We start from the raw sequence: 19,637 nt of genomic DNA on the forward strand, positions 1-19,637 counted from the left end.
TCACTCACTTTGTTTTCTTTGATGCAGTTCTGTTCCTTAATGTCTCTCCGTGCCTTTGAAATTTTAGTTTTCTTGTCTTTTTCATTATCTCACCCAGGTCACTTTTATCTCAGCGTGCTGTCTTTTCATCTATTCTGGTTGTTCATCCCAGTATGACTTCTTATTGTGAATTTTCACTCCTCTTTCACAGAAGTTATGCCTTCTTGCATCCTGTGGACAGTTGAAATAGTTTATATATTTAAATAATATCCTGCTATTTCTATTTTATTTGACTTTTAAAAAAATTAGCAATGATTGCTAAATTTTATCATTTGAAGAGAGAAAAAAATCATGTTTTAGTGTCTTTTACTTTGTTGATAAATAGGTTAATAGACATCATGATATTGAAGAATCCTTACATTCATAGACTAAACCCAGTTTGGCCTAGTTTATTATTCTTTTGAAATCTTATTAGATTCTATTTATGTTTTATTTAGAATTTATCTAGAATTAGCATATATATTCATTTTATATATGAAATTTATATATGAATTTTTCTTTGTTTATGGGTACTGAAATTTGAATTTCATACAATTTTCAGGTTTCATGAAATATTCTTTTCTTGGTCTTTTTTCAGCCATTAAAATTGTAGACCATTCATAGCTCACAGGCTATATAAAAATAGTCAGCGGTCGTAGTTCACTGACTAGTCTACCGTTAAGAGTATCATTTCTTTGAAGGTTCATTAGAGCTCACTTGTAAAACTGTCTAGTCCTATAATCTTTTAAAAATTGGATCTTAAATTTCCTTTCCAATCTCTGTTTAATAAATTGGTATCCTCAAATTTTCTACTTTGTTGGGTAGATTCCTTTTGATGATTTTTAACTTGCTGGGAAGCCATCCTTGTCCTCTGGAGTAGTCAGTTATGTTCTTAAATTAAAAAAAATTTTTTTTTGGCCATTAAATTCCATATAGCATTGTCTTATTATCATTTTATAATTTTAATGTCTTTTGTATCTTATATTCTTTTCTCTGTGTTTTTTTCTTTCTTTCCATTTTATCCTTAGCCTGGTTGGTGAGAGGTTTAACTATTTATCTTCTCAAAAAATAAACATTTCGGGTTTATTCAACCTTTTCTCGTATTTTATTTGATTTCTAGTTCATTAAATTCTCTTTTTATCTTCATTAATTCCCCTTTTCTATTTAATTTGTTTTCCTTTTTTAGAGTGTTAAAGTGAGTAATACGTTCCTTCACTTGAGTCATTTGTTTCTTTGTCAATGAAGGCATTTAAGGCTACAAAATTGACCTTGAATACAGATGTATCTGTCTCATTGATTTTGGTATTAGGAGTTCCTCTTTACATTGCTTTCTAGATAGTTTATGATTTTAGTCCTGGTTGCTAATTTTAGTTCAGTATACCTGATTAAATGTTCTAGAAACATCTTGCTGTTAGTGTTGAGTGAAGGAAGTTAGACACAAATGGTTCCATGTACATATAGCACACAAGTGACCTTTGCTGTTGAAAGTCGTGAAGATGGGGACCATTGTGGTGGACGGGGCAGGACGGGAACTCCAGGGCAGGTCTTAAGGTGCCATGTTGTTCTCTTTCTTGATCTGGGTGTTGGTTACGTGGTTTGTTCACTTTGTGAAATTCATTCAACTGTTCACTTAATATTTTGCACTTATCTCTTCATGTTGTTCTTTCATAGAATGTTCAAAAACATAAAGCTAACAAAAGAACTAATAAAATAAAAACACATTTTTTTTAAAGAACTGACGTGCCTTAGAAGCATTGCTCAGTACTTATTAATGAACCCAGCTATGTTCAGAACTACTGAATAACTGGTATCCCATGTAATGTTTTCCTTTGCTTCTTTGTTCAGAGTTTGCTTAGATGGTGGATGAATCATTGAACATAGATATGTGAAAACATTCTAGTGATTGGTTTTCAAATCAATATATTTATTGATTGGTTCTTTAAAACAACAACTGATTCATCTTTAAAACAATAGCTGAATAAATATATTGAATGACTAATTTGTACAGGGACCTGCGCATATTATTTAACCTGAACCTGACAGCTTACAGTTCCCTTCAGCTGTGTTTTGACTCTGTTTACTGTCATGGCTCACTTTTTTGAGTTGCCTACTTCTTAACACCCATTTGAAAAAGAGATATTGGGAGTCATGGCGTTATTTCTGCTTTCGTGCAGGCTATTATGCATCATGAAGGTCACATGGATGATGGCCTAAATTTATCCAGATCTCAGCATGAAGAGTCACGGACAGCACGTGTCATCCGGAGCACGGTCTTCCTTTTCAATAGGTTTATTAGGTACATTGTCCTTTGTTGTGGTGGTTGTTTAATATTTTATTTTAATTTTCTTATCAGATTTACAAGTAGACAATTCTAAAATATACTATGGTGGTAAATCTCATACAATTTGGCAGTTCTGCAGAACCCATTAGAAAATGCTAGTGAGATGATTTTATGTCTTTCTTTGAAATGAATTTTTAAAAAAAGACTGTGGTTTTAAAAATTGTATGTGTAACTTATAATTGATAGCTGTGTGTCAGAATTATTCTATAACATATCCCTGTGCTAGCCCTTTCACACTGAAGGTAGCACAGCCTACATACTTTGTGAGTTTTGAACTCAAAAGAACGATTCTTGCAATAAGTAACCTTTCCCACCCTAATAATGGAAACAATTGCCTATCTACAAAACTAAATCAAACTTGTGTCCAATGTGTTTTCTGGGAACATTATGCCAGTATATACTCTGGTTGGTGATGGATATTATGTATCTCTTTAAGCTTACCAATTTGATGGGAAAAAGTGATATATATGTGTATATGTATATATTTATAGTAGGTACATATTTACTTATAATTATTTTAAAAATTTGCATTTATGTGAGACTTGTGAAAAATGGGTGTAGACCAATTTTCTTCATTTATTTTTTTCTTTGTGATTTACCCTGTTATTTGATAGTATTTCTATTAGGCTGTTATGAGCTTTTGTTATGTTAGAGATACTAATTTCCTATAATCGTATATAAATTGCAAATATTTTCCCAATTTACTGGTTTGGAAAAGATTTTAAAGTGTTCTTTCATCATAGTTTACTCTATAAATCAGCATATGAAAGACCTTTGCCACCCAAGATTATATAAATATTCACTTAATTACTCTCTGCTTCTTTTATAAACCATCCCACTGTGTGTGTGTGCATTTGTGTGCATACTTTCATGAAATCAAACAATGTGCACAGCGTTCAGCTTCATCATATCCTTAGTATTTATCTCACTTCTCTGCCTCATCTAAACCCTAACCCTTTTTAGATGGAGTCAGGCTTAGAGATGGGGTAAGCATCAGATTCTTATCATTTTTTATGGTACTTATTTCTTGTAACAAATAAATTTTTGACTTTGAAATTATAACTTATTTTAGGATCAGTTCAACTTAGATTTTTTTCCATCTTGTTCTTTCCATGGTTCTTTTTGACTATAGCCTAATCAGTTCTATAAGGATTGAGGAAAATAATCATAAATCTTTAAAATAGTCTGTTTTCTATGTAATTATATACATCACTACTGACTTCTTCAACTACAAAAAGACAAATTTTTATTACATTGTGACTTGTGTGGTATTTTCAGAGGCACTATGGAGATTCCATTTGGCAAGCAAGAGAAAAAACTGATTATTTGTTTTAAAACATATTTTGTCAGAAAGATACTATATCCATGTTTAGACTTAATGTAGTGATGGTATGCCTTAAATGGCACTTTGTATGTTGATTGAGATACGATAATTCATCTTGGATGTGATTTGCTTTTGCACATTTGCTCTTTGCTCAAGACCAATCATATTTTTTTTAAAAAAGTAGTGTCTGTGATTTGGAAGCTTAATTTTAGAATCTAACACTTGCTAAATTGATTAGATAGAGAACCAAACATGGGAAATTTGGATTCTGTGGCAAAAGTATTTACTGAATTATATATTTGCTGCTTCATATTGAAATTCAGTTTTTGTTTGGGTTATTTTAATGAAATTCATTTATTATACTTATTCTGATAAAATAGGTTAGTTATATAACCCATATTTAACTATAGTTAGCTCTCTGTATCCAAGGATTTTGCATCTGTGTATTCAACCAACCATGGATCAAAAATATTAGGAAAGAAATTCCAGAATGTTTCAAAAAGCAAAACTTGAATTTGAAGCATGATGACAACTATTTACGTAGCATTTACAACTATTTACATAGTATTTACATTGTATTATGTAGGTTAGCTAGAGATAAAGTATACAGGAGAGTATGTGTAGGTTATATGTAAATACTACACCAATTTATATAAGGGTCTTGAGCATCCACAGATTTTGATATCTGAGAGAGGTCCTGGAACCAACCCCCCCAGTAGATACTGAGGGAGGGATGATCATTTAAAAAGATTATCTGATTCCCATTCTGATCTTTAATCTTTTTTTCTGTTTGCCTTGGGTTTAATTTACTCTTCTTTTTTTGGTTTCAGAGGATGAAGGCTGACATCATTGATTTGAGACCTTTCTTATGTCATTTAGTGCTAAAATATCTGTCCTTAGTGGCATCTCTCACTCTTTGCCGTGCTGTGTTTCAGTTTCCCTTTTAATTGCTTCTTTGACCAATAGGTTGTTCAGTTTCCAAATATTTGGGGTTTTCCAAAGATCTTTCTGTTACTGATTTCTAATTTAATATCACTGTGGTCAGAGAATATACTTTGTAAAACTGAATGCTTTTAAATTTACTGAGACATGTTTTATGGCCCAGGAAGATCCAAACAGCAAAACCTGAATTTGCTGCATGCTGGGAACTGTTTATATACATAGCATTTACATTGTATTTACCACTATTTACATAGTATTTACATTGTATTGTGTCCTATAAGTAATCTAGAGATGCACAGGAGGTGCACAGGTGGATGTATGTAGGTTGCATGGAGAGACAGGCATGGCTACTCCGAGGCAGCCTGAACAAATTACAGCCCTTAGTCTGTCGTTGAACCAGGAACAGTGTTATAACTCAGTCTAAGCACCGGTCCCTCTTCTGTTACCTTCATAGCCAAGGTCATACTAATCAACTCAATTACAAGTCCTCTCAGACATTTTCATAATGTTTTCTGTTAGTTGCTCTACCAGAATATGTTCTATCTTGGTAAATGTTCTGTGTGCACTGTAAAATAAATGTTCCATGTGCGCATTCTCCTTTTATTGGGTGGAGTGCTAAAGAATGTCAGTTTGATCTAGTTGGGTGATAGTGTTGTTTAGATCTTCTGCTTCCTTACTGATTTTCAGTCCATATGTTCTATTCATTATTGAGGGAAGGGTATTGAAATCTGACTATAATTGGATTTTTCTGTTTCTCCGTGGCAGTTCTGTCATTTTTTTCTTCATGTATTTTGAAGCTCTGTTATTAGGTTCATCAAAAAATTTAGGATATAATAAACTGACCCCTTTATTATGAAATCACCTTTTTAAAATCCCTAGTGATATTTGCTATGACATCAACTTTGTATGATGTTAATATAGCACTTCTGCTCTCTTGTTTTCCTTGGTGTTAGCATTGTATATTTTTAAAAAAAATCTTTTAGTTTTAACTTACTATTGTCTTTAGAGTCAAAGTGCATTTCTTTTAGGCAGTACGCAGTTGGGTTTTGATTTTTTATCCAGTGTGGCAATCACTGCCTTTTAATTGTGAAGTTTAGTCCATTTATATTCATACAATTATTGATATATAAGTTTGCCTGCCACCTTGTTATTTGTTTAGTATTTGTCCCTTCTGGTCTTTGTCCCTTTTCCTTCTTTTTCTACCTTCTTTTGGGTTGAGAATTTTCTGCAATTCCATCTTATCTCCTTTTTTTGTTGGCTTATTAGTTATAATTCCTTTTTTGTTATTTTAGTGGTTGCTTAAGATGTTTAGCCTACAACTTTAACTTATCACAGCCTATTTCAGGTCATTTTACCTTCGTGAGCAATATAAGAACATTTCAACAGTATACTTCTCTCCCAGTCTTTGTGATGTTTTTGTCATACGTTTTGCTTTTATAGATGTTATAAACCCCACACTACATTTTTATCATTTTTATTTAAGGTCAATTAGATTTCAAATAGATTTAGATAATAACAAATGCACCTAATATTTTGTGCATATAGTTACCATTTCAGGTGTTTTAATCTTTATTACTTTTTTGAGGATTTGCATTTCCTATGGGTAATTTATCTTTATTCCCAAAGTGCTTCTTTTAACATTTCTTATGGTGCAGGTCTCCTGGAGATGGAAACTTTGGCTACTGTATGTCTGAAAATGTCCTATTTTACCTTCATTTTAAGTGATTTTTTTTCTGGGTATAACATTCTGGGCTGACTTTTTTTTTTCTTTTGGTTCATTGAGTTTTCTTCTTATTGATGATTATATTTTATTCTTCTTTACCTATCTGGTCATTTTTGTTTAGTTGTCAGACATTGTGAAGTTGTTGGGAACTGGATATTTTTGTCTTCCTGTCAATATTTTTGAGTTTTTCTGGGAGGCAGTTAAGTTACTTGGTTATGTTTGATTCTTCTGGAATTTGCTTTTAGGATTTTTGGGGTGGGAGCAGATCCGTGTTAAATCTAGGGCTAATTATTCCCCACTCTTGAGGCAAGACCATCTGTATACTCAACCTGATGCCCCATGAATTATGAGGGTTCCCAATATGACTGATGGGAGGAGGCACCATTTCACATCCCGTGTGAGTATTGGTTACTGTTTTCTCTAATTATTTCAGAAGGCTTTGTTCCCTGCCCTGGTAGTTTTCTCACGTGTACGTGTTGATCAGCCCTCTGCTGAATATTTGAGGGGGACCCTCTGTATTTCTCTAGAGTCCACTCCTGTGTAGTGGTCTCCTCTCTGGTACTGTGTCCTGCAAACTCTAGCAACCTTGGTCTCCCAGATGCTCAGCAATGTCTCCTCAACTCAGGGAGTCTTCTTTGCCTCACCTGGGTTCCCATACCTGTATCATGGCCTAGAAATTCTCCTAAAGCAAAGTGGAGCCATTGTAGGACTCACCTTGGTTGTTATCATATCTATCCTTTATTTCTTGATGTCCAGTGTCTTGAAATGTGTTCTTCTCCAAATATTTTGTCTTGTGTTTTTTTTGGAGGGGGAGGAGGGTTGTTTCACTTTATCTTGGCTGAAAGCAACTCAGACGTAGTTGACACATGGAATTCGTATTTCGACATGAGATTCCATGTTTCCCCTGGCAAATGTAGTCTAATCTTTGCTAGTTCTATATTGATATTTTTTTCTCCTTCAGATTTCTAATCACAAGCCCATCATCAAACTACCATCTTTTCCTAGTTATCCAGCATCTCCTTTTAAAAGTGTGTCTCTTTCCTGTGATCATGTAACAGATGCTATGGATGAAGACAATGAGTCTGTTTCTCTTTTTTACACTTAACTGACCTTAATTATGTATTAGTTTTTCAAAAATTAAGTTTTAATTTAGCTTTATTTTTTTCTCTTCTTTTCTTTCTAGAATACTCACCCGCTGGTTATATTATTTAATTCATCATGTTTATATATATTTCTATATATATGGATTTTACTTATGTGCTTGTTAATGTTACTGAACTATTTGAATTCCTGAATTTATATAACTTTAATATAGCTTAATGTAATTTAATATAGCTTCTTTAATATAGCTTAGAAACTTTGAAAAGTTTTACATAATTACAGAACATTGTAAAGGGTATGTTATTTTAAGTAACATAGTTTGATCCTTCTGTCACATTCATGAAAGCACTAAAAGTATTTAAAACCTCAATATCTTTATAATATTTTACAATATCCACATATTTTTCAAAGTAAAATTTTTTAGGTATTCATTTTATTAATGTAGATTTATATACTATTAAGAGACTCATTTAAAAAAATGTAAACTCACACCTTTCTTTTTTACTTCTTAGAGTGGAAGTTGAGATCTGTTTTGTTTTTGTTCATTTGTATTTTTCTTATGCAGTTTATTTTCTGTGACCCTTCTGGTCTCTCTCCCCAAGGTTAGGGTAGTGGTGGTGGTGGGGTGTGTGTGAGGGTGTGTGTGTGTTTGCATTTGTTTTCACGTATAGGGGAAAGGGTTCTATTTTTCTGCACTGTTAAAAAAAAAAATAGGGTATAGCTTTTTTTCCTCTAGGTATATTAATAAATGTATTCTTTTTAAAAAAATTTTTTTTAAATTTTTTAATTTATTTTTTATACAGCAGGTTCTTACTAGTTATCCATTTTATACATATTAGTGAATAAATGTATTCTTGAAGTAAATGGGATAAGGGAGGAATGTATGTTTGTAACATGATTCAATCTTCAAATTATAAGATGTAGACCTGGAATTCATGGCTTTAATTTCTGTTGTGACATAGCATGCTTCTACTACCTTTGATTTCACCCAATTATTTTTTTTTCATTTTTTTTTGTCCTTGATAAATTAAGATGAAAAATGTCTCTTTATTGGATAGTCCTAAAACTTAGAATCATTAACATTTTTTTTAACTTTTTATTTTATATTGGAGTATAGCCAATTAAAAATGTTGTGATAGTTTCAGGTGCACAGCAAAGTGACTCAGCCATACATATACATGTACCCATTCTCCCTCAATCTCCACCCCCATCCAGGCTGCCACATAACATTGAGCAGAGTTCCCTGTGCTATACAGTATGTCCTTGTTGGTTATCCATTTTAAATATAGCAGTGTGTACATGTCAATCCCAAACTCCCTAACTATCCCTTCCCCTCTGGTAACCATAAGTTCGTTCTCTAAGTCTGTGAATCTGTTTCTGTTCTGTAAATAAGTTCATCTGTATCGTTTCTTTATAGATTCCGCATATAAGGGATATCATATGATATTTTTCTTTCTCTGTCTTATTTCACTCAGTATGACAATCTCTAGGTCTATCCATGTTGCTGTAAATGGCATTATTTCATTCTTTTTAATGGCTGAGTAATATTCCATTGCATATATGTACCACATCTTCTTTATGCATTCCTCTGTCAATGGACATTTAGGTTGCTTCCATGTCTTGGCTATTGTAAACAGTGCTGCAATGAACACTGGGGTGCATGTATCCTTTCGGACCATGTTTTTCTCTGGATATATGCCTAGGAGTGGGATTGCTAGATCATATGGCAATGCTATATTTAATTTTTTAAGGAACCTCCATACTCTTCTCCATAGTGGCTGTACCAATTTACATTCCCACCAACAGTGTAGGAGGGTTCCCTTCTCTCCACACCCTCTCCAGCATTCATTGTTTGTGGATTTTTTGATGATAGCTATTTTGGCTGGTGTGAGGTGATATCTCATTGTAGTTTTGATTTGCATTTCTCTAATAATTAGCAATATTGAACATCTTTTCAGTATGCCTCTTGGCCACCTGTATGTCTTCTTTGGAGAAATATCTATTTAGGTCTTCTGCCCATTTTTTGATTGGGTTGTTTGTTTTGATGATATTAAGCCTCATGAGCTGTTGGTAAATTTTGGAGACTAATCCCTTGTCGGTCATATCATTTACAAATATTTTCTCCCAGTCTGTGGGTTGTCTTTTCATTTTGTTTATGATTTCCTTAGCTGTGCAAAAGGTTTTGAGTTTAATGAGGTCCCATTTGTTTATTTTTTAAAATATCCATTATGCTGGGAGATGGAATGAAAAAGATGTTGCTGAAATATCATTAACAGTTTTAAGAGCCTTGGATAGCATTTGTCTGACAAGAGGCTTCTCCTGGAAAGCAATTGAATGGTTACATTTCTGATAGCAGATATATTCAACCTAATAACCTAAAAACTGACATTTGCTATTATTTCTCTTTAGGTTTGAAAAATGTAGATATTATATTTGAATTACTTTTGAATTTTATTTACTTTTGCATGATGGGATTTGAATTTGACTTTGTTGTATTTATCATTCAACTAGAATTAATGGGTTAAAATGTTTAGAACAGCAATGTTACATTGTATATGAGTATTCATTTTAAAAAGGGAGAAATAATTTTCTTCTGACAAGTCATTTCTGTTGCTTTTTGGGCATAGAAGGCCTTGCATAGATGACAAGACAAGGTAATAGATGAATTTCATTGATATACTTGATTTGGAATTACAGGTAGAAACTTTAAGATAGTCACACAGTTTTACTATTTGAACTGTTTATAAAGCTGAAGTATAATATTCCAAAATTATTAGTAATATTTATGTAAATGATGATATATTTTAAATAATAGCATCATAAAGTTCAAAGGTAAGCTAATTTTTCATTTATAAGGTTTTTATTGTTTTTTAAAATATAAATTGTAATACAGTCAGATAACTAGAAAGAAATATTTCCTTGGAATAAAATATTGCCATATAATTTTGCCGATGCAGAGGGCAGAAAAGGCAGTATAATATTTTATGTATCAAATTTTGTCATGACTAATATGAGTGTTACTATATCAACTGTAGTATAGGCATTTTCCCATTCTTTTATGGTATCTGTTGGGTATTTTTTTACTGAGCTTTTTATTTTGGAATAATTTTGATTTACAAACATTATGCTTTAAAGTGTTTCTTTCCAGATACATACAAAGCTATGAGTTTTAAAATTAAGAGTCTCAGAAGACCAACAAATTAACACATTTACATGCCAGTCATATGCTTTTCTTCAAAGGCTAGAAAATGCAACTCGATGCTGTTTCGTAATCTACTTCTTAAATACATCTCTTTCAGACAATGGAAAAGCATGTTAATATATTGTTTTCTGATTAATAAGTGAATTTTCTAAATTATTATCATTGGGATATATCTTTAAATTGGCAGGAATTAGGCAGGATGGCAGTGAGTGTCAGTGACAGCATAGCAGTTAACGGTGTTTATGCCAAAAACAAAACAAAACAACAAGTAAATGTCAGAATTATGAGCCTGGGAAATTGCATCTCAAACGGTGAAGTATATAGTGTTTTAAAATGAAAATCAGTTGGTTTCTAAATATTTAGACCATTGGTTTTGTAGGCATTGGTTCTCCAGATCCTTTAGATTTTCTTCTAGATGAGTTTCTCTTGATACTGGTGTTTTAAATATAGCATTATATATATTTGACGGAATATAACATTTCTCATTTGAATATATTCATTATTTTTGTTTGAGGAAAATTAGGGCCTTTCTTATGTGTTCCTTTTACAAGCATATAGGGAGAGAGAGTAAAGCTTTCAATCATCTATAGACTAAAAAATAATAAAATAAAATCGTGAGTCACTGATGTGGAGAAACATTTGTTATTTATTTTAGGGGCCTTGATGCTCTCAGCAAAAAAGCGAAGGCTTCCACTGTAGACTTACCTATAGAGTCTGTAAGTCTAAGTCTGCAGGACCTGATTGGCTACTTCCACCCGCCAGATGAGCACTTAGAGCATGAAGATAAGCAGAACAGATTACGAGCTCTAAAAAATCGGCAAAATCTCTTCCAGGAAGAGGTGAGTTTCTACCAATGATCGTTTCTTTTCTGTCATTGTCTTGGGGAAACAACTTCTTGGTGGGGAAAATTCTCTGTCTATTTGACATCTGCATTTTGAGATATACATGAGCAGGTGTACTGCTGTACAAGGGAACAAGGGAACCAGGCCTTGGGGGAATCCTGCAACGGTTTTTATTTCTCTCTCAGTAAGTATTAATTTTAAAAGATGGACTCTTCGCTTCTCTGGCAAAAGACGTTTTATTTTACTGTCTGCTCAGCTTTCACTCTTATCCTTGCTGCACAGTAGTTTGCTTTATGCTCGTTATATAAAAACAGACTCTCAAAGCGTCTAAATGGATACAGGCTTTGGAAAGCACAAGGGTTTTCGAAGTGTTCAGCAGGTTCCTTGGGGCTCCTTGGAAGTGCTTCAGGATCCACTGGAGCTTTGTGTTTGGGGTGGAAGTTGCCTGGGAGAGGGCCACCTGGGAGGCAGACTGCAGACTCCCTGCTTGGACAGAGCACCCCCATTTTTTCTTTTTGCATATCTTAAGATTCTGTGATTTTATTTTCTGCAAGTTCCCCTGCTAAAAAGAGCTCAAGTGCATATTTTATAGGCAGAATAACAGAAGGACCAAGTGGTACATCTAATGGTCCTGATGCTAGTGTCCAAAATAGTACCACGTATTCAAGAATTTCAGTGGGAGGATGTCAGAGTTGAGCTGGCAAATCAGGCCAGATCAGCAAGTGTTCCCATTCTTCTCAGTGTTCCCTGTATGTGGATTAATGCATTTTTCTGAGTGAAAGTATCTTTGTAAAAAGTATTTAAGAAAAATGGTTAGTGGACGTGGTTGAGTTCCCATAGTTCCTAAATCTATGTTCTTCTAGTTTTAAAACTGTTTCCTAATTTTCCATCAAAAGCCTTTGAAACTTACATTAATTTTTGAGGATTTTTTTCACTGTGTACAAAAGAAATGACCTATCTAGAGCTCATAATGGCATGAAAGCACAGGAAATGTCAACATAAACCTATAATAGCAACATGGAATAGTTTATTGGGATCATTTCTTTTTGTACATGCCAAACTGTTAGGTATACTGCACTTATTTAATATCTAGAAAAATAAAATGAAATATTGGGCTGTGAAAATTTAAAATATTGACTTGGGTTAGTGTTTTTTTCAATTTCTCATATAAGACAATCTGAATGGGAACCTAGAAATGCTCTTAGGGTCATAATGTCTCTTACATTCTTTGTGTGAAGTAAGTTGATTTAATTTGTCAACTCTTTCTAGCTCTTCCTTTCATGGGCTTTGCCTCGTTTTGACAACCTTGATCTAGAAATAATAGTAAAAGCATAATTTGAAAAGTAGACAGCTTCTTACAGAGTTCTGTAATGAATTTTTGATTTGCCTTAAAGATATGTTTTCATGAGCTTTTCTTTATTAATTTAGTATATCTTCAGTTTACTATTAAAAAGGAATGATGATGATGATGGTATCCTCCCTAAAAGTAAGGATCTGCTCTTATGCTTATGCAGGGTAGGGGGAAAAATCATTTTCCTCTGCTCAGGTTCATTGGTTGGGGCCCTGCAGTTTAGACCGACAAAAGACAGATGTACAAGAGAACAACGAATAGATTATTAATGTGTGCACCATGTGTATACATGGGAGTACTCAGTGATGGGTAACTCCAAGGAGTGGTTAGAACTCAGGTTTACATAGCGTCTTAACACAAAGAATAATAAATTTGTAGGGAAGTGATAAGATGAAAGGAATTTTGAGCCTGGGGGGGGGTCAACAAATTGTGGGAAGGAAATATATGGGAGAAACTAGTGGGCAGTTAAGGGCTGGTTTGATGTGTAGATCAAACATTGTCTCAAGCATCCTCCTGCCCTTCCTGGTGGAATGGAGAAGGGTAGCGAATTTTCCGTGTCCACTTTTTCTCACTTGCCTTCAGCCCAAAATAATCCTTATGCCAAAGTGGCATATTTTGGGGTGGCGCACACTGAACCCTTTCACTTACGGTAGAATACTGTTATGACGGATTCATCATTCTACCATTAAGCCTTGCAAATGTAAGTATGAAGTACGTATTTTTATATTGTTCTGCTTCTATTTGAGAACAGCACTCAGGATTTAAAAACCACTCGAATCATTTCAGGAACATTTTATTTCACATGCAAGCGTGTTTCTTCCTGTCCTTTGAGTAAATGAGGTCAGTGTTCTTTATGATGAACGGACTTACTTTACACCAGGCTTTTTAAAAAAAAAAAAACGACTGAGCATTTTTTTTTGCCCGTGAGCAGAATCGCAGTTTCTGATGGGGATTTTTCTACCCTTCCAGGGAATGATCAACCTTGTACTCGAGTGTATAGACAGGCTGCACGTGTACAGCAGCGCTGCACACTTTGCGGATGTCGCTGGGAGAGAAGCAGGGGAATCTTGGAAATCGATTCTGAATTCTCTGTATGAGTTGCTGGGTAAGAAGTATGATTGGGCTTTCAAGGCACCCGACTTACGTCTATTTAACATGATCGTGTAACGGTTACAGCAGCTTTATAACATGCTTCTTACTTGAGGCTTTCAAGTTTTCCTTTAGTTGCACTAAAGTCAATGATGTTTAGTACTTAAATCCATCTCTGAGCGTGACAGGGGGCCAGAGCAGTAGTTATGCCTTTGGTTAAAGGGGGCGAGTCGTCTAGGGTGTAGTTTTGTAGGTGAGGGACCTCTTTAGGGATGTGCATTAAATGTTCCCTTTTTGATTCTGAAGTTAGTCATACAAAAGCCCATCTTACTCCTCACAACCCCATCTTGTCAGGGATCTCCTCCAATCTCCTTCTCTAAGCTTGCGGAGATCTGTATCTGCAACTTCTAGGTAACTTGGCATATGCTCAGCAAAAATTGCAGTGGTTTATGATACATTCCTGTTCGCACTTTGCAGACATTCATAACGTTGTTGGATGGCTTCAATGTGATGATGTATGTCAGAGGCTTAACATTAGCATATTACTGTTCTTCTTATCATATATGCCCACTTCTTTTGGATACTTTCGTTGTCATCTTCTCCCTCGTTAACATAGTCATGCTTTCTTCTTCCACTTCTGTTCTTGTTCTTGTTGTTTCTGCCTTTTAAATTTGTCTTAGAAAAGGAACTTTAGTTGGAACTGTTGGATATAGCAAGGAAAGTTCTGGATTAGCTGATAGAAGGCTGTAGCATCATGATTATTGCAGACACACCCTCCTCTTGGTTTCCTCATCAGAAAATGGAGGAACAAAGTTTTTTTCATAGTCGCCTCCAGGCTGAAATGCTGCATTCTATTACTTCACCCATTCTTTGAACCCAGCATCACACACTTCATACATTGGTAGCCTGCATCTCTGGTGCGTAGACGGTGCTTAGCAGGTGTTTGAGATGTAAACACCTGAGACCGTGTTGCTAGCTGGCTATTGTGAGATTTCTGGTTAATCTCTGTGCTTCCACTTCGTTTCTCCACCAATCTTTATTTTAGGCTCTGGGAAGCCCTCACACGCTTCCTCATGCGCTTTCATTGACTCTTTGATACTTGGTGTATAACTTCTTGTTCTAGTCTTTGGAATACTCAAGCCCCATGGCAGGTCTGTCCCTTCCTTTTCACCTGTGACTTCAGCCAATTTATCTCTAGTCACTCGGCATTATGTCCTGCCTGTCCTTACCTCCCATCCAGTACTATCCCTCCAGACCGTCTAGAATTATTTTATATCAGAGACTTGATATACAAGAAATATATATTTCTATTTAAAATATATATTCTGGGGCTTCCCTGGTGGCGCAGTGGTTGAGAATCTGCCTGCCAATGCAGGGGACACGGGTTCGAGCCCTGGTCTGGGAAGATCCCACATGCCACGGAGCAACTGGGCCCGTGAGCCACAATTACTGAGCCTGCGCGTCTGGAGCCTGTGCTCGGCAACAAGAGAGGCCGCGATGGTGAGAGCCCCGCGCACCGCGATGAAGAGTGGTCCCCACTTGCCGCAACTAGAGAAAGCCCTCGCACAGAAACGAAGACTCAACACAGTCATAAATAAATAAATAAATAAATAAATAAAATCTCTAAGAGTGTTAAATTAAAAAAAAAAAAAAGTAAAGCTTTAAAAAAAAAAATATATATATATTCTATATTAAGTATGTATGTATATATACAGCATATATTTCTTAAGTATATGCATTTATTTCCTTAATTCTTTACATCCCATTTGATTAAGGAAGGATTTAAGGGAGCTATTACTTAAAATTGACATAATTAGGACCCCCTAGAACTCAAATCATAATGGAAGATAGCATAATAATCATATGTGTCACTAAGAGAGCACACAGTGATTTCAGGCAATGCATGCTTTGTGGCTTTTAAACTAATTTTTTCATGCAACGAGAGACATAAATTCTGAATGTACTTTCCACGTGTACACACACACACACACACACACACACACACTTTTTTTTTTTTAAAGGATTTTCTTATTTATTTATTTATTTATTTATTTATTTTTGGCTGTGTTGGGTCTTCGGTTCGTGCGAGGGCTTTCTCCAGTTGCGGCAAGCGGGGGCCACTCTTCATCGCGGTGCGGGGACCGCCCTTCATCGCGGTGCGCGGGCCTCTCTCCATCGCGGCCCCTCCCGTCGCGGGGCACAGGCTCCAGACGCGCAGGCTCAGCAATTGTGGCTCACGGGCCCAGCTGCTCCGTGGCATGTGGGATCTTCCCAGACCAGGGCTCGAACCCGTGTCCCCTGCATTAGCAGGCAGATTCTCAACCACTGCGCCACCAGGGAAGCCCCCACACACACACTCTTAACTTTAACTTTTATAGTTTCACACTGCTATTCCTCAGAGGGTTTTTGCTAATCCCCTACCCCCGTGTGTGTGTGTGTGTGTATGTGTGCAAGTATGTATGTGTGTGTGTATATATGTATTATATATGAGGCAAAACACTTGAGATATATATATATATATATATATATATATACACACACATATATGTATATATATATATATATATATATATATACACACACATATATGTATATATATATCTTCAGAAAAGCTTCCTTTTCTCTTTTATCTGTTTTCTCAAATATCTTTCCTCTTAATTGCTTGTATAGTCTCCTGAAGGGGCATCCTTGGTAACAGAGACCGCTTGGAGTCCAATGGACCTGGGTTTTGATAGAAGCTTCATCCATTCATCAAAGATTAATTGAGTGTCTGCTAGGGGACATGCCGTAATCTGGTCAATGAGGTGCAGTTGTTAGCAGGATATGGTCCCTGCTCTCATCAAGCTTATGGTTGAGTTAGAGAGACAGGCGGTGTAAATAGCAAAGCCAGCCACAGTGCTGTACAGTTACTGCCTCAACCATCTCAGTACACATTACTGTTAAATCATGTTAGTAACTGATTAGTAAAAGACTGATAACTTGGACTACATGAAAATTAAACTTTTAGGATAAATAATATCATTACAAAATAAAAAACAGATGGGAATTTTGTAAAATATTCAATCTATATGAAAGACAAAGGCCTAGTTTCTGTAATATACAGTGTTTTCATAAACGTATAAGAAAAGGGAATATTGTCTAATAGAAAAACAGACAACAGATGGTAACAGGTAGTTCACAGAACAATGAATAAAATAATAAAAGCTTCTCAACATGGCAAATAAAGAAATGGAAATTAAACTAATAAGTAGAGATCGTATTTCACTTACTAGATTGGCACAGACCAAAAAAATGGTAATACCCATCATTGGTGAAAATGTTGCATAGTATCTTCTTGGTGGGAGTATAAATTGATGAAATTTAAAAAAAACAAACAAACCTCGGTCAACAATACACGTAAAACTTTAAATGTATATATTCTTTTACTCTCAGAATTTCTACTTTAAGAAGTGTATTCTAGAGATACATTTGTGCAACTGTGGAAAGGATGTCCACTGAAAAATTGTTTATAAGTAGCATAAAATTGAAAACAATTTTTCTATCAACAGGGGATTGGTTACATAAGTAATAGTATACCTATAGAGTGTAAAACTGTGTTATTGAAAATTGAGATAAGTATACCATTTGGAAAACTGTATGAAACAGGCTAGGTTTCTGGTCTTCTTAGTATGGCAATCTAGGGTATGGGATTAAGGGGAAAAAAAGCAAGATGCTTACTGTATGCATAGTTAGATTCCAACTGCATAAAATTAAAAGTTTGTAGAGACATATACATTCTTGTATATATATTGGACATTTCTGAAAGGATGCACAGAAAGCTGTTAGGTGGCTGCTTCTTGGGGGAGGGATCTTTTATTTTTCTGTGTGTTCTAATGAACATGTATTCTTAACCTATTTACATGTATTACTTTTTTTTTTTAAATTAATTTATTTATTTTTGGCTGTGTTGGGTCTTCATTTCTGCGCGAGGGCTTTCTCCAGTTGCGGCAAGCGGGGGCCACTCTTCATCGCGGTGCGCGGGCCTCTCACTATCGCGGCCTCTCTTGTTGCGGAGCACAGGCTCCAGACGCGCAGGCTCAGTAGTTGTGGCTCATGGGCCTAGTTGCTCCGCGGCATGTGGGATCCTCCCAGACCAGGGCTCGAACCCGTGTCCCCTGCATTGGCAGGCAGATTCTCAACCACTGCGCCACCAGGGAAGCCCCATGTATTACTTTTATAATTAAAAAAATAGGTAACAGAAATGTGTAATGCTAGATAATTGATAATGAAAGGAAAAGTTAATATATTCACCCCAGTTGAGTTAAAAAATAGAATATGTCAGTGTATATAAAGAGAATCTTTTTCAATATATACATGGTAGTTTTAATAATGGTTGTTTCAGGTGAATAGAACTATGAGAGATTTTGTGGCTTAAATGTTCCTTTGACCGCTCTTGATAATCTGTTTTTATTGTAGTGAGTACTGATTTCATGATCAGGAAAAAAATAGTGAATAAAATCTTATGTTGACTGAAGAACCAACTGACACCAGTAGTTTTTATTGAAGTCGGTGTAATCATAAGATAGGTAGACATATACGTAAGTGTATATTTCACCTTGGCTGGAGAAGTGTCAGATCGGCAGCAGTACTTGGAGTTCAATATGATATTTATATCTCATTGTCCCTCTTTACCCAGCTATCAGAAAGTTTGCTCCAAGTATCATTAACTTCAAATTTATTAAGCCTCCTCCCCATTCTTGCAAAAAGGTAGACAGTAGGTTCTTTCATGAGGTTATGTGTGAAATAAACCTCCTTCTTTTACTTCAGCAGGTTTATTTAGCATGGAGAGAAAAGGGAGAAGGTGGGAATGATAATCTATAACAATTTAAAAATTTGACGTGGATATATTTAATATGTGTTTAAGTGGAGAATGACAAAAGCAGATTTATGAGCCTGCCATCTGGAAGACCTAAGGTTCTATTATAGACACCGATATTCATAGTTTGAAACGCATCGCTGTGGCATGCTTTCATACATCTTTTCTGACATCCACACAATTAATCTACAGGAGGCTTGCAAGCCAGGATGATTTTCTGAAGATGTCCTGAGAAATGCTCTTAGGCAAATTCTCCCTATGATTACTCATGTTATGAAAATTCGAAGTATGAAACAAACAGGATAGACAGCTAATCTTTTAGGATGGGAGAAGTTACCAGTTTCTGAGTCCTTAATAAAATTGGCACGAGACAGATTAACAGGAGAAAAAGAAGTAGATTTTAATTCATGCCCATGGAGGTCATAGAAATGAGACCTAAGAAGTGGCCAAAGCAGGCAGCTTTTATACTTTTTAGACAAAGAGACAATAAATTTGTGAGGAATTGACAGGACAAAGAAACTTGGGTTTTGAGTGCCCAATTAATGAAGAATCTAAGCAGAGTTTGGGCTTTGGGTTGTCAATTATAGAAGTAACAGGGTGTGTTTACAAAGGCTTCTTGGCCCAGACTCCCCGTTTCTGGTGGTAAGCTTATCCTTATACCTCCAGATGCAGGGAATATGAATGAATCTTTCATGTGAGAGATTTATTTCCTGCTTTCAGGGAGACAGAAAGGAGGGTCAGAGTGTCCCTCTTGCTTTGGCCATTTCTTAAGTAACTTTAATTCAAAATACTCAATATGCCGTAGAGGCACATTTTGGGTTAGCCTACCTGGGAACCCACAGACTACAC

The 19,637-nt window shown here is 35.4% G+C and overlaps 1 protein-coding gene across 7 annotated transcripts in view; it reads left to right on the plus strand.

The window, feature by feature from the left end:
* The window catches only part of RYR2 (ryanodine receptor 2), a 429,286-nt gene that overhangs the window by 57,551 nt on the left and 352,098 nt on the right, over positions 1-19,637 (plus strand). For all 7 annotated transcript variants that reach the window (XM_057530902.1, XM_057530903.1, XM_057530904.1 and 4 more), the window contains exons 9-11: positions 2,193-2,314; positions 11,307-11,490; positions 13,814-13,949. In XM_057530902.1, the coding sequence (XP_057386885.1) occupies positions 2,193-2,314; positions 11,307-11,490; positions 13,814-13,949 (442 nt within the window). The remainder of the gene's footprint in view (positions 1-2,192; positions 2,315-11,306; positions 11,491-13,813; positions 13,950-19,637) is intronic.

Source organism: Balaenoptera acutorostrata, chromosome 16 (assembly GCF_949987535.1).
Source record: "Balaenoptera acutorostrata chromosome 16, mBalAcu1.1, whole genome shotgun sequence".
NCBI classification, from domain to species: domain Eukaryota; kingdom Metazoa; phylum Chordata; class Mammalia; order Artiodactyla; family Balaenopteridae; genus Balaenoptera; species Balaenoptera acutorostrata.